Source organism: Chionomys nivalis, chromosome 23 (genome assembly GCF_950005125.1).
Source record: "Chionomys nivalis chromosome 23, mChiNiv1.1, whole genome shotgun sequence".
In the NCBI taxonomy this organism is placed as follows: Eukaryota; Metazoa; Chordata; class Mammalia; order Rodentia; family Cricetidae; genus Chionomys; species Chionomys nivalis.
Window position 1 is genome coordinate 28,117,869 of NC_080108.1, and position 13,680 is coordinate 28,131,548.

General features: G+C 47.0%; 1 protein-coding gene across 2 annotated transcripts in view; it reads right to left on the minus strand.

Annotated features, from left to right (window-relative positions):
• Trpm1 (transient receptor potential cation channel subfamily M member 1) overlaps window positions 1–13,680 on the minus strand; it is a 96,610-nt gene that overhangs the window by 49,224 nt on the left and 33,706 nt on the right. For both annotated transcript variants that reach the window (XM_057755933.1, XM_057755932.1), the window contains exons 3-10: window positions 11,548–11,743; window positions 8,702–8,915; window positions 7,616–7,740; window positions 6,303–6,474; window positions 2,987–3,161; window positions 2,437–2,560; window positions 1,620–1,692; window positions 753–853 (exon numbers count right to left, since the gene is read on the minus strand). In XM_057755933.1, coding sequence (XP_057611916.1) covers window positions 753–853; window positions 1,620–1,692; window positions 2,437–2,560; window positions 2,987–3,161; window positions 6,303–6,474; window positions 7,616–7,740; window positions 8,702–8,915; window positions 11,548–11,743 — 1,180 coding nt within the window. The remainder of the gene's footprint in view (window positions 1–752; window positions 854–1,619; window positions 1,693–2,436; window positions 2,561–2,986; window positions 3,162–6,302; window positions 6,475–7,615; window positions 7,741–8,701; window positions 8,916–11,547; window positions 11,744–13,680) is intronic.

A 13,680-nucleotide genomic window follows, 5' to 3' on the forward strand; every position in this document is an offset into this window, starting at 1 on the left:
TCTCTCTCGCACGCACGCACGCACGCACACACACACACACACACAGATACATGCCATAAACCCGCAGATATCACACATTAAACTACATCTTTCTATCACAACCCATATATCATAATCCACATTTGCCACACGTGTGCTGTGCACAGACTTGATGCATACAGTACCATTAAAGCACCCCACAGATACTAGAGCAAAGAATACAGCAATCCCATCACATACACATCACACGCAGAGTTCTCTAGCCCCCCCCCAAGTTTTATGAAACAGCCTGAAAACTCAGTGCCCTAGAAGAAAATGCTGCCGTTAATTTTGGTGCTCTTCTTTCAAAGGATATAAACCCTCTTTCACCAGCAATGATGAAAGGTTTGGTGGTTAGTTTCCTCAGGAAGACCCACTCAGTTCGGAATCAGTGCTCAGAGCCCGCCTTTCTTTGGTTTCTTTGAAGTTAAACAGCAACATCTTCCAATAATCTCATGGATTTCCCAGATCAGAACCCTGAGATCATCTCCTGAGATCCATGTCATGATCAAGGACATAGTAACACGGCACCGTGCCAAGTTGCAATAAATATTCTAAACTGAAAACTGTTTCAACAGGCACAGAGGCCTTTAACCCCAGCACTTGGGAGGTGAAGGCGGGAGGATCAGGAGTTCAAGACCAATCTTGCCTACATAGCACATTCTTGCCCAGCCTGGACTACATGAGACCCTGTCTCCAGCAAAACAAAAACAACAAGAAAAAAACAGTGTCACCGGCCAGTGTGGGCCAAAGACGAAGATCTGACTTCGTGCTATGTCAACTCGGTTCCAAGCCAGTGCCAAGCTCAGCTGATCAGGAGCCGATGCGTTGGTTCCTGGGAAAGGAAGAAGTGAGTGTTCCTCACTTGTGTCTGGACCACCTGAGTTTGCCAGGTTCTGGGGAGGGAACTTGGGCTTCTCACTTCCCGGTGGGAGCTAGTTTGGAACTAAGCACCTATGACTTATTTCTTGACCCCAAATGACCACCAAAGCTAAGACCTCTGCTTTTTGTTTTTTTAGGTTTCCCCGAGAAGAAGCCAGAGGCAACCTCATCCCAAGCCAACGGGGCGTGGTTTCCTGGAAGGGATGGAGGAGGAGCCAACTAATTCATTCTTTTTTCATCTCAAAAGGAGAGAACTCTGCCAAGCTGGGCCAAGGACTGTAAGTCCTGAAGCAGCACCCAGTGCAGCATCAAGTCTATGGTGAATGTCCTCTTGTCCCTGTGGCCCCAGACTAGCTGAGAGGCAGGGAGGAAATGTGCCTCCCACAGAGACACCCCCGCCATATCATAAGCTCCTCATCAGAACCTGCCTTTAGAGGCAGGGTGCAGCGTTCAGGAACCAGACCCACTGGGACAGCTATGGGTAGGAACAGCTCTGATGGGTCGGTAACGTCCGTGGGTCCCACAAAAAGTCCTCTTTAGAGTTCGGTCATTCCAGCATTTCATGCTGAGGTTACCCCAGGCAACCTGGCCTGCTCAGGGTTCTTTTTCTAAAAGTCCTTAGGAGGAGGGGAAGCGAAGGAGCACTCATTATTGGCAAAGCCCTTGCCAGGCAGCTCTGAAAAGACAAAAATCAGAATCATCCCTTCCCAGACGCTCACCTTTCAGTAGGGCTGTTAAAATTGCCATCTCGACGTCTTGCTGACCCTCAGAACCCATCCGAAACACAGTGACCTGGAAATGGGCGAATGGGGAAGAGAAGGAATCAAGGCAACAAGAGGAAGGAGCTGCTGTGTTGTTTTGTTTTGTTTTTTTTAAAAAAAAAAAGCTGAACACAAGGACTGGTGCAGTGAAGCAGAAGGCTGGGTAGAAGCTGGGTAGAAGAGTTTTCAGTCTCCAGGAGTTTCCATGTTGCTCTTGCCTGGATTTGGAGTTTATTGTTTATCCTACATGGGGCAGAGGGCGCTTACTCGGGATCTTCACTAAACAGCCAACTGAGCTGCTGAACACACACCTAATCAGAAGGAATACGATAGCAGGGGATTTGCGAATTTAGAACTTTGAATACGTTATCACAAGTGAATGAGGAGGGCCAATGCCTCATCAATACAGTTGAAGGAAGGAAAGAGAAATGGCCCCTGCATTTGCAAAGGGAAGTGAATTTGACTTTGTCACCACATCTAAAGGGCTCTTGCATGTCTCTCTTCCCAGATTTATGGTTGGCGTCTCTGAGTTGAGAGACATGATTGGTGTGACATCACCCCCTGTTTGCTAAGGTCTGGAAATACCTGGGACCACCTGTGGGCTTGATCCCCCCACAGGTGCACATGGGCAGGTAGTGTGGAATGAGTTTCTAAGTCGCCCTTTGGGAAGGTCAGCTGAAGGGTGCAGAAGTCCATCAAAGCATGCATGGCGGAGGGAGACAAGGAAACAGCTCTCTCCGTGGAATGTGTTGGGAAAGAAACTGAAGACACTCACGAGTTCTTTCTTCTTCATACACTCCATGATAATTGCAAACAGCTGCTGTGACTGTGACTTGCTGTAATTAAATGTTTTCTGAATGGTGACGAGGAGCTGGTCCCGCAGGGATTCGTTTATGGTCCTGTTCAAAGGGATGGAGATAAGGAGGGAAGCAGGGGAATTAGGGCAACTTCCGAGTAAACTGGACGACTTTGCTCACCCAAGTGTTTTTGATTTGCGATTGCTAATGACCGAGATTTGTGTCCAGGAGACAAAAAGTCACCCTGGCCTAAAGGCAGCATTAAAAATTGGCCTCAGTTTAGCTCTTTGTGAGACTTATAAGGGAAAATGAAGGAGTGAGAGAGAGGGTTCCGAGAGGGGGTTCAGGCAGGGAGAGGGGGTTCAGGCAGGGATAGGAGTTCCCGGCAGCTCTCACACTGACCTTGGGAACTGGAGAGAAGGTCAAGAAAACTCCTTATGAGTTAGACATTTCTGGGATGTCTGAGCGGTGCAAGTCAGCCTGACAGAAAGCCATTAAGAGCTCGCCTGCACCCCATGCCGTTCCTACCCTCCTTCTTCGCAGTATTTGTGCGCGAAGGACAAAATGTCAGAGGCACGTCCGCTGCCGTCGCAAACCACCACGGGGACAGGAGGGTCTTCTCTGAGGTACTCCAGCACAATAGAAATCACATTAGGGCCTCCTTCCACCACAAGGCCCACGACAGGGACACCCTGGCCCAGCCCTGTAACACAACCACACTACTTGGTCTTCAAGCCAGCATGAACATCACCAACTTGTCTTAAATGCTGACACAGCAAAAAGTACAAGCTTCCCGCCCCAGGGCTTTCCCTGTGGCGCTTGTGTTGACCAACAGGCAGACTAAGTCAGGGAAGGGTGACAGTCTTCATTCCTGGATTCCAACTTCATATCATGGTCTCACTGTGAACTCCAGAACCTCAAAACTCTTGAGCTGCCCCACACTCCCATGTGACCTACCTCCTGCAAGGAACCTGACATAGGGACCCCTGGGTGTAAGAGCTAAGAAGCATTACTAAGAATGCTCCTTTAATGCCCTGCCTGGGTGTGAAGTGCCCACACTGGAGGTTGTCTTCTAAGGATTATCCAGTGTAAGGTGGGCAGGATAAGCAAGGGAGGAACTAGCTCAATCCAGGGCCTCTCCCGTATTGGCATTACAATGCCGGGCTAGTGGTCAAAGCGCCACCTCACAGATGAGCTATTGTAAAAGAAACAGTGCCTTACTTAACTCTTGAGGAGGAATGGATCTGAACTATAAGAACACATTTGCCTTTGGGACGTTGAATAGGCAAACGTGTAGCAGTACGCTCTTGTTTACTGCCTCCAGAGCCAGGAATAAGGCTGTACAGGTTAAGCATCCCCAATGTAAACAGTTCAAGTCTGAAACCAACAGCATTGCAGGTATCATTTTTTTTTTTTTTGATTGGAGATGATCAGTAGTAAAGGTTACACAAATATGACAAAATTTCATCAACTCTGATGTCTGAAGCACTTCTGGCCCCTGTGTATTTATTTTCTCAGGAACAAAAAAATGGACCCATTTCTAACGACTTATTTCCAGGATCTGCCTCTGCTTTAAAATAAGTAAATAGTTGGGCTCTTCAAGAACACAGTAGGAACAGATCCAGCAGGAAGCAGGAGGTGACAGAGGAAGTTTGGGAAGCCGACGTCATATTGGGAGCACAGTGGGGGTGGAGTCTTCACAACAAATTTGCCACCTCATAATGTCACCCCTGCCTGGTCAGGACATATTACATAGTTGCTCCTTGGTATCTACTGGGCATAAGTTCTGGAACATCATGCTACCCGCCTCCGGATACCAAATTCAAGATGCTCAAGTCTCTTACATACAATGGTGTATTATCTACATCTACATTCTTCTGTGTGCTCCAAACCATCTCTAGTGGACTTGAAATACCTGACATGACATCATGGCGTGGAAGTAATTATTATACTGTGTTGTTTAGGGATGATGACTAGGGAAAAAAACTGTACACATTAATTAAAGACTGAATTTCTCTCCTGAATGTTTTCCGTCTGTGACCAGTGAAGCTTTGGACTTTAGACCCTGTTGGTGTACAGGGTCACTGTTTGCTGATCAGGTCTTGCTAGGTTTCTAGAGTTGCGATCAAACATTACAAGGGTCAAGTAGGGGCAATGTCCTCGACCTCAAAGTTCTCAAGAGCTTCAGCTAAAATCTGCCAGCACAGGTTATAAGAAACCTGGAGACTCTCAGGGAGGAAATTCAGAGCCTCGGCTTCCCTCCCGCCAGGCCTTCCCCAGGGGATACTTTCTCTTTAGGACAACTTTGTTATCTTCTGCTGGAAGAGCTGCAGTTGAGTGGGTTTCAGCAAACAAGCATTGAAGGTATGTCATGGATAAGGAATAATGGCAAATGGATCAAAATGGCATCGCCTCTGTCTTTGAGATTCCCATCCAAGCAGGCTTGGGAATTTACATCTCTAGGAGCGTGGTGACTTCATCTCTGGAAGCAGAGGAGAACTTGTTCTTGGCTCGGGCTCATGGAGCTCAATGCAGTAGAGGTGACTACTGAGCCCCCCTTTGTTGTCCTTGCCCCACTCAGAGGCCTGGGCAAAGGATGACAAAGGGAAGCCCACAAGTCACGGGTCCAGGTAGGACTTCCAAGTCAAAAAAATTTAAAGTGTAAAACAAATAAAAACCAATTTATCCATCAGGATCTGATTCTTAGGACCACACTGCACTTGCAGCAGTGTGGCTATCTGCTCAAGATCAAGCCGGTCAGCATTTCAGCATGGGGGTGGGAAGGGGTTGACAACTTTTGTAGGACTGTGACCCCTGGTAGGTTCGCCATACTACAGTGGATGGCCCCACACCCGTAAGTGCATGGTCAGCCCGATAGGACACAATGAATTATTTTTTAAAAAGAGGACATGAATTTGGGGTGGGGCGGTGGTAGGGAGGTAAGGACAGATCTGGGAGAAGCAGGGGAGTGAACATAATAAAAATAAATTGAATTGAATTTTCAAAGAATTGATAGAAATATTTTTAAATTGGTTCTTGAAAAATCCATAGCCTTTCATGGTGGCCACGCCAATCCTAACCACTTGAGTGATATCACAGTACCTTACATTAGGGCTTTTTCCCAGGCCTAGACTGTTGTGCACAAAGATATTGCTGGTGATGTTAAGAATGAAATGTTCTGTGAGATCACTTAACAATTGGGTAGCAGTTTTTGCGTGTGGGCACGTCGCAGGAGGTTATGCCAACGCCCTTGTTCTAACAAGCTCTTCATCTGGCCAGGAGCCAGTCCTTTCTCTTATCTTATCCTCAGATTTGCCCCAGCCCTGAGTGTTCTTTCCTCAAAGCTGTGCCACATGGACCAGCGAGGATGGTGTCCATCAGGAACAGATGACTCCGCAGCCAGGTCCACGGACTTCCTCATTTGGCCATCTTAGCCCATGTGCGAGATCCAGTTCTACAGAGATATTTAATGGCCTACAATACTTACCTGTTCATAGGATGAATCATGCTAAATCTTTGAGAACATACTGTTTTCCTAATAAAACATTAAAGAAAATAACAGCTGTAACTACGGTAAACAAGAACGAAGGCAACATGATGGGCAGCATCATCACCATGACAACAGTGCAGGGCTACTTCTCAGATCAACTTGTGAACTTGGGCAAGGCATTACAGGGCTGCTGTGTGCAGGCAATGACGGTGGCTAGGGCAAAGGGTCTGACCGTGGTCCACGGGCCTGGCAAGAATCGAAACTCTAAACATCCTTGGGTAACGTCCTTCTCAGCCGGCATCCACCCTGGTGGAGCCAGGCCCCAGCTGACGTCCACAGCCTCCCGGGACTTACTAGTGTTGATCTTCTGCAGGGAGATGTGCTTTTCCAGCTGTCGTCGAAGCTTCACCTCAGCCCCGTACTTGCCCAGAGTGCCGTTGTCAGCCAGGATGAAGTGAGTGTGGGAACTGTTGAGCACGGAGAGCTTGCTCAAAGGGTTGGACATGGTCTGGTAGACTCTCGTGACCTGACGAGATGCACGATACCAATCAAAGCTGCGGGACTTCCATATTGAGTCATAGGATACTCAAGCACTGTGCACACATAACACACGTAAACTTAGTCTCGGTTCTCTGCTGTGCACTCTGGAGGCTGTTTTCACAATTAGTGTATTGAGACGGAAAGAACCTTGTTTGCTCTATCGGTGGTTATCAACCGTTCTCACACTGCGACCCTTTATTACAGTTCCTCATGTTGTGCTGACCCCCCAACTACAAAATTATCTTTGTGGCTACTTCGCAACTGCAACTTTGCTACTGTTATGAATCGTAATGTAAACATCTGATAGGCAGGGCGTATTGTCATCGTTAGAAATTGATTGAAAGGAGTAGCAGCCCACAGACTGAGATCCGCTGCCTTAGATAATGGCAATCTGGTAATTGAACACTTATTTACTACAGAGAATTGAGAACTGGCAGTAACACAAAATCCTGGCACACGCTGATGTCTCTGTGTGTACCTCTATGTGTGTATGTGTGGTGTATATACATTAGTGTGTGTGTGTGTGTGTGTGTGTGTGTGTATGTGGTCTACCTGAGCATCTTCCTGAATTACTCTTCTCTTTATTTTTTAAGACACGGTCTCTCACTAAATGTGGAACTCACTGACTTGCTAGACTGGCTGACAATGAGACCCTAGGACCCTGACTTCATTTCCAGCCCTGGAATTACGGTCACAGGTGATCACACCTGACTTTATATATGAATGTTGTGAATCCAAACGCCAGTTCTCATGCTTGTTCAGCAAGCATTATACCCACTCACTGAACTGTCTTTCTTTTTAATAGGCCAGCTATAAACAGCCTTAGATATTCTTCAAGGTTATAGACAACCTGCAGTAATATCCATGTCACAAAACATCACTCAGCAGCGGGAAGGAGCATATGACAATCTGAGTTTCCTGAGAATTACAGAGGCTGGAAAAACCCAGCCCTAAGGTTGCGTACTGTGTGATACAATGTCCTGAGAGTAACAAAAACACTATAGAGCTATGTCAGAGTTAAAGAGGAAGTAAGAAGGGTATTTCTTGCAACCAAGTATGAATTTAAATGATCTCAAAACACAGACTTCAAGTTTTAAAACCCGTCAATGTCTTCAGAGAAAACTTACATCTTTGCCAACCAGGTCTTCCCTGTTCTCCACCATGCCCCACGGAGCGATCCCTATTGCACAGAGCCGGCCTCTAGACTTGGAGGAATGGTCTTTCAAGGCATCCCCCACATGGCTGACGACCCCTGTAAGCAACCACAGGCCACGTTTCAGGCCCTTCTAATATCAGGGGTACCTGCTCTGAGCCCCCATAATCCCCGGGATCAGGGGTAGGACCTGTTCCCTTCACAAAGAGAAAACATCCCATGAGTCTGTGCTCATCATAACCATTGATCCTGTGTTAACTTCTGGAGAATGGAAAATAAGAGCAGCACCCACAGCAGCTGGGTAAGAACATCCTCCACAGATTTCTATGACCACAGCCGGAAGTCACTGGGACCTCGTTGGTAGTGCTTGGGTACCTTCTGCTAACAGCAAGGGACAGACCACTAGGCATGTTCCTTAACTCATATATGCCCCAAGGTCTATTGGCTTGTGGAAAAGGACACTTGCTCATGGCTATGCTTAAGCAATGGCTAGGCTGGGTGACTCAGATGTTCGCCACCATCTCTGTTATTCCCACTGAACTTTGGACCTCAAATTCCCACTCCCCCCCCAAGTCCCATATTACATGCTTGATGACCAGCTGGGCACCGTTGGGAGATGGTGAGACTAAAGAGAGAGGACCCAGCATGTGGTTTGTGGGTCACTGGGGTGTGTCCTTGAAGAGTTGTCCACCTCTCTTCGTTTTGCTTCGCCACACACTCCCGCCTCGAGGTACTGCCACAGGTCCAAAGGCATGGGGCCAATGGACCGTAGGCTGAAACCTAACACCATGAGCCAGAGTAAACCTTTTCCCTTTAGAAGCTGATTGCCTCAGGTGCCTGTTCGGTGATGCAAAGTCGCCTAACAAAATTATGTTTATACTCTTTAAAGAAATCAGTCGCAATAACAGGACAGCCCTGCTGAATAAGTTTCCCTCTTGTTACAGTTGGGATCAGGATTTCATGTGTCCAGTCTCCTGGCTGTTCTCATTACGAGGCCCTCTGCAACCTCAGCTGAGTTTCAGATGCGCTGATTCACAGCGTGGGCAGGGACCCTTCTTACCGGTGCTCACACCCCCCGTGAAGATCCAGGCCCCGGTGGTCATGGCAGCCTTGATCAGGCCTTTCCCGAACACCTGCTTCAGCTTGGGCTGCATCGCAAAGCTCTGGAGGCCTCCGTGCACGGATATCAAAAGCTTGGGGAGCTCCAGTTGCCAATCTTTCACCATGAGATGGAGCAAGGAATCTGGCTTGGTGTCATAGGAAACGCGGATGTACTGCAAAAGAAGGCACCGTGCTCACTTCCTGATCTCGGTTTTGTTTGTCTTGTCAGAGGGAGCAGGGTTACTACCACACATGTCCAAGGAAGAGCTCCCTCAGGGCCTCGAGGCCCTCTGTGACCCGGGCCCTCTGCATTAATCTGCAGCCAAGTGCCTAAAGAGAACTTAGGGAAAGATGGTCAATTTAGCAAAGGAAAACACAAGACATCAGTGCCATGATCCAAATGTTGGTGTTACCATGACAGCCACATGTGAAAACTCTATCCCAGTTCAGTAGTGGTAAGGGGTAGATAAGGGACAGTGCTCCAGAGGCCCATGGGAGTTTACTCATACATCCTGTATATGAACATATAGCAAGAAAGTGTCATTTATTTAGTGGGGGCAAAATTTGATGAACTGGAATCTTGACTGTAGGTTTCTTAGCCTCTAAAGCACACAAAGTACATTTCCGTTTATAAAGTCCTTCATCTGACTTATGCCAGTGAGGCTGTGGGGTAAAGGGAACACTCCTGCATTGCTGGTAGGAGTGCAAGCTGGTACAGTCACTTTGGATGTCAGTGTGGTGATTTCTCAGAAAATTAGGAAACAACCTTCCTTAAGATCCAGCAATATCACTTTTGGGTATATATCCAAAGGATGCTCAATTGGGTCACAAGGACATGTGCTCAACTATGTTCATAGCAGCGTTGTTTGTCATAGCCAGAACTTGGAAACAACCTAAATGTCCCTTGATCGAAGAATGGATAAGGAAAATGTGGTACATTTACACAATGGAGTACTACACAGCAGAAAAAATGACATCTTGAAATTTGCGGGCAAATAGATGGAGCTAGAAAACATATTGAGTGAGGTAACCCAGACCCAGAAAGACAATTATCATATGTACTTACTCATAGGTGGTTTTTAAACATAAAGCAAAGAAATCCAGCCTACAGACCACAATCCCAGAGAACCTAGACAACAATGTGGCCTCTAAGGGAGACATACATGGATCTAATCTACATGGGAAGTAGAAAAAGACAAGATCTCCTGAGTAAATTGGAAGCATGGGGACTTTGGGATAGGGTTGAAGGGGAAGGGAGAGGAAGGGAAGGTAGCAGAGAAAAATGTAGAACTCAATGAAAATCAATAAAAAATATTAAATAAAAATGGCAATTAATAATAAAAAGTCCCCCACTTAAAATGTTGTAGTGTCCATCTACCAAGCGAATGCGCCTGTCTAAATGTGAATTTCTGAATGGTTTATAATGAATATTTTAAGTGACTTAGCACAGTATCTTTACATCACTGGTACAGATCTGTGCTAAAGATTTTTTTTGAATCTTTTGTCAGACATTCAAACATATCTGTGTCTTGTACTTGGTTTGCAAACTTAACCTTGAAAGAATTGATTCTCAGTGGTCCAGGAAGTTGAGGAATGCTATCATTGAATGCGTTGGGAAGGGCCATGGGCCCACATCTGGACTAGTTTCTTCTCAGGGTGAAAAAGACGTCAGTGGTCAGGGGTCATGGTTCCTCTGTGTTGCCATTTTGTGTCCATTCTAATGCATAGGGTGCTAGCCCAGAAAATCTCGTGTTGTGGTATTTGGAACATAACTGAATTTTATTTATTATTATATACATTATTTATTTACATATTGTTCTAATGTTGGGCCAAATGAGATGAAATTGCAAAAATAGTATTAAGAGTCAGCAGCATGGGGTTCTGGACTGGCACCTCCCCTCACTGCAGGACACACCAGAAAGGGAGCTAGCATTCCCTACCGACAGTAAACTGTGAGGAACTGTTCCCCTCCTCTTGCGGTCTGAGAAGGCACAGGGAAGCTGAGCTCAGAGGAGAATGCTTGTAGAGGCTCCGCATGCACTGCGGAGGGTCCCAGTTCCCCTGCTATTGGGACTGTTGTTTAAAGAGCTTTTTATCACTAGGGATGCTGGTGGGGTTTTTTGTTGTTGTTATTTTGTTTGTTTGTTGTTAACTCAGCACAAACCAGAGCCAGGGTCATCTGGAAAGAGGGAACCTCAACTGAGAAAGCACTTTTTTTTTTTTTATCAGACTGGCCTGTAGGCAGGTTTGTGGGGCATTTTCTTGATTAATAATTGATGTGGGAGGGTCACCTGTGACCCTGTGAGGGATGCCACCCCTGGGCAAGGTGGCCCTGGGGTGTATAAGAAAGCAGACTAAGCAAGCCATGATGAGAAAGCCAGTAAGCAGCATTCCTCCATGGCCATGGCTTCAGTTCCTGCCATCAGGTTCCTGTCTTGAGTTCTTTTGATGTTACCTGGAAACAGAAGTGGAAATAAATCCCTTTCTCCTCGTTTCTTTTGGTCACAGGGTTTCTCATACCACTAGAAAGCAAAAAAGGGCACCAGGAATGCGGCAATGGAGACTGAGTGCAAGATTGGGATAGGGTGTGCCTTGTGGTTTAGAGCTTGGGGTGGATTCATGGAGGCTGTGTGGACTCTACAGTGATCTAAAACTCCATCCACACAGATCTACAGTGTGGACTTGCGGCAATGTGCCTATGAAGGCTCAGCTGTAAATCAGAGGAAGACCCAAGTCTCTGCATCCGGGAGACAGGCACTGGTGAAGGCTGGGTCCTTGTGCACAGAGCCCCATCACCCCTCTTACCATGGCTTTATTGTAGTAGCCCCCACCCTGGAACTCGAGACTCCCATAGGAGTCTGTTGGATAGCTCTGGGTGTGTTTGCCGACGGACCATTTCCCGGGCTGAGTGTCCACCTGCTTGCTCTCCTCCCCTGTTGTGCTGGGAGCCCCGCTCAGCAGTGGAGGGATGTGTTGGTTGATGAGCTGCCCACAGCAACACCTGGAAAAAGAGCAAGTCAGACTGTTCAGCAACATTCCCCCTCCCCTCCCATCAGTGAGTATAAACCAGCCTGCACAAACCAGCTGGGTCTAACCAGGGCCACAAGAATGTCTTAGTCATCGGCTTCATGAGGGACAGAAGTGATCCCGGTCATTTCTGTGCCCAAAAAGCGACACCTCACTTCTCACATTCCATGCTGTTTACAACACATTGGATGGCCATTCTTTCTCTCTGAGTAAGTGGTTATCTTTCTGCTGTCTTGAGGACATTAACAGGCATGGGGCCCTCTGAACACTGCTGAGCAGTTTGTGGCAAAGTACAACCATAGCCTTGGAGTAGAAGAGTGACCTTCTGAAACTCTACGGTGCTACAGGGTTCTTCTGTTTTTTAGTTAAACCTTTTTATTTTATTTTTTATTTTAGTTTAGCCTTTTTGTCTGCCCAAATGGCACTGAAGGCTGAGTTGTCCTGTCCTGAGCAGCCATGTGTTGGGCTTTGCAGATCTTGATTTTCAGTGCCTTTCCATAGTTCAGTCAACTTCTGGCCTGCCCTCCTTCCTAGTCTCCTCTGAGCATGTCCCTTGCTTTTTCCATGTATGTCCAGGGTTGCCTTTGTCACTGTCCTGGTTGGCTGCCACATAGTTCATGCATGAACCACCAAAGCTTGGAATGTCCCTTAGGGAGAGCAGCAAGGGCCCAGAGTGATGCCTTGGTACCAATGCAGAGGGCTTTCCTTCCATACTCGTTCCTTCGTCAGTGTTGTGAGCTGATATTTGGGGTTTCTTTCTTCCTCTCTCTCTCTCCTACTCTATCTGCCTTTCTCCCCTTTCCTTTCTTCTTTCCCTTCCCCCTCTCTTTGTTTCTCTTTTCCATTCTTTTCTTTCTTCTCCTTTCCCCTTTGGATCCCCCCATTCCATCTTCTCCCTCCCTCCCTCCCTTCTTCCCTACTTCCCCCATTCTTCCCACTCTCCGTCCCTCCCTTCCTTCTTCCTACCTCCCCCCATCCTTCCCACCCTCTGTCCCTCCCTCCCCCATTCTTCCCACCCTCTGTCCCTCCCTCCCTTCCTTCTTCCCTGCCTTCCCACCCTCTGCCCCCCCCCCTTCCTTCAAGTTGTTTTCACTGTCCTGGGTTCTTACAAAAGTTCATGTACATTTTAGAACTCGAGTGTCAGTTTCTATAACAAAGCTGCCAGAGGGGTAATGTTAGTCAGGCTTCTGTGGCTGTCATGTGTGGAACATTCGGGAGATTTGTTTGTGTTCTTACTCCGAGACCACAAATGGAGTTGGATATCAGTTGGGAGGGTGGAGTCCACATTCAGTTAGCCGGAGTGAACCATAGAGTTTTCTAGTTGACTAGAAGATAAAGGGGCACACAGAAAAAAATGAGGAGGGGCCTTTCTGATCAGGGAAGGTGGAGAAGAGGGGAGGTGATTGTTTCTTCATCACTCTGTGAATCTTCCAGCTTTATTCCCTTATTATCTGACTCCCGAGATTTATTTTTTTAACTGAACAATAAAAGAAGCCACAATAAGAAGGAAAGACTTAGTTCACAGTTTCAGAGACCTCTGTACATCATGGCAGTGAGAAGGATGAACAGAACGGGTCACCTCTCAGAGGCCAGGACACAGAGAGAAGGCCCATGTTAGACGTCCTTGTTCTCCCTCTTGCTGTACCAGGGTCCTGGTCTTGGTGATGGTGTCTCTCACAGTCTGGGAAGATCTTTCTCCCTTAGCAACACCTTTTTGTAACCACCCTTACAGACAAGCCCAGAAGTGTGGGCCACTAATGGATGTGTTTCTTAATCTAGTCAACTTGACATCAAGATTAATTGTCATCTAGGATTAAGTGGAATTTGTGGGTCATTTTGTGAGCATTGCTGTTTTAATAGTGACATATCTTTGGATATGTGAGCAGGGATGGTTTCCAAACTGCTTGGAAC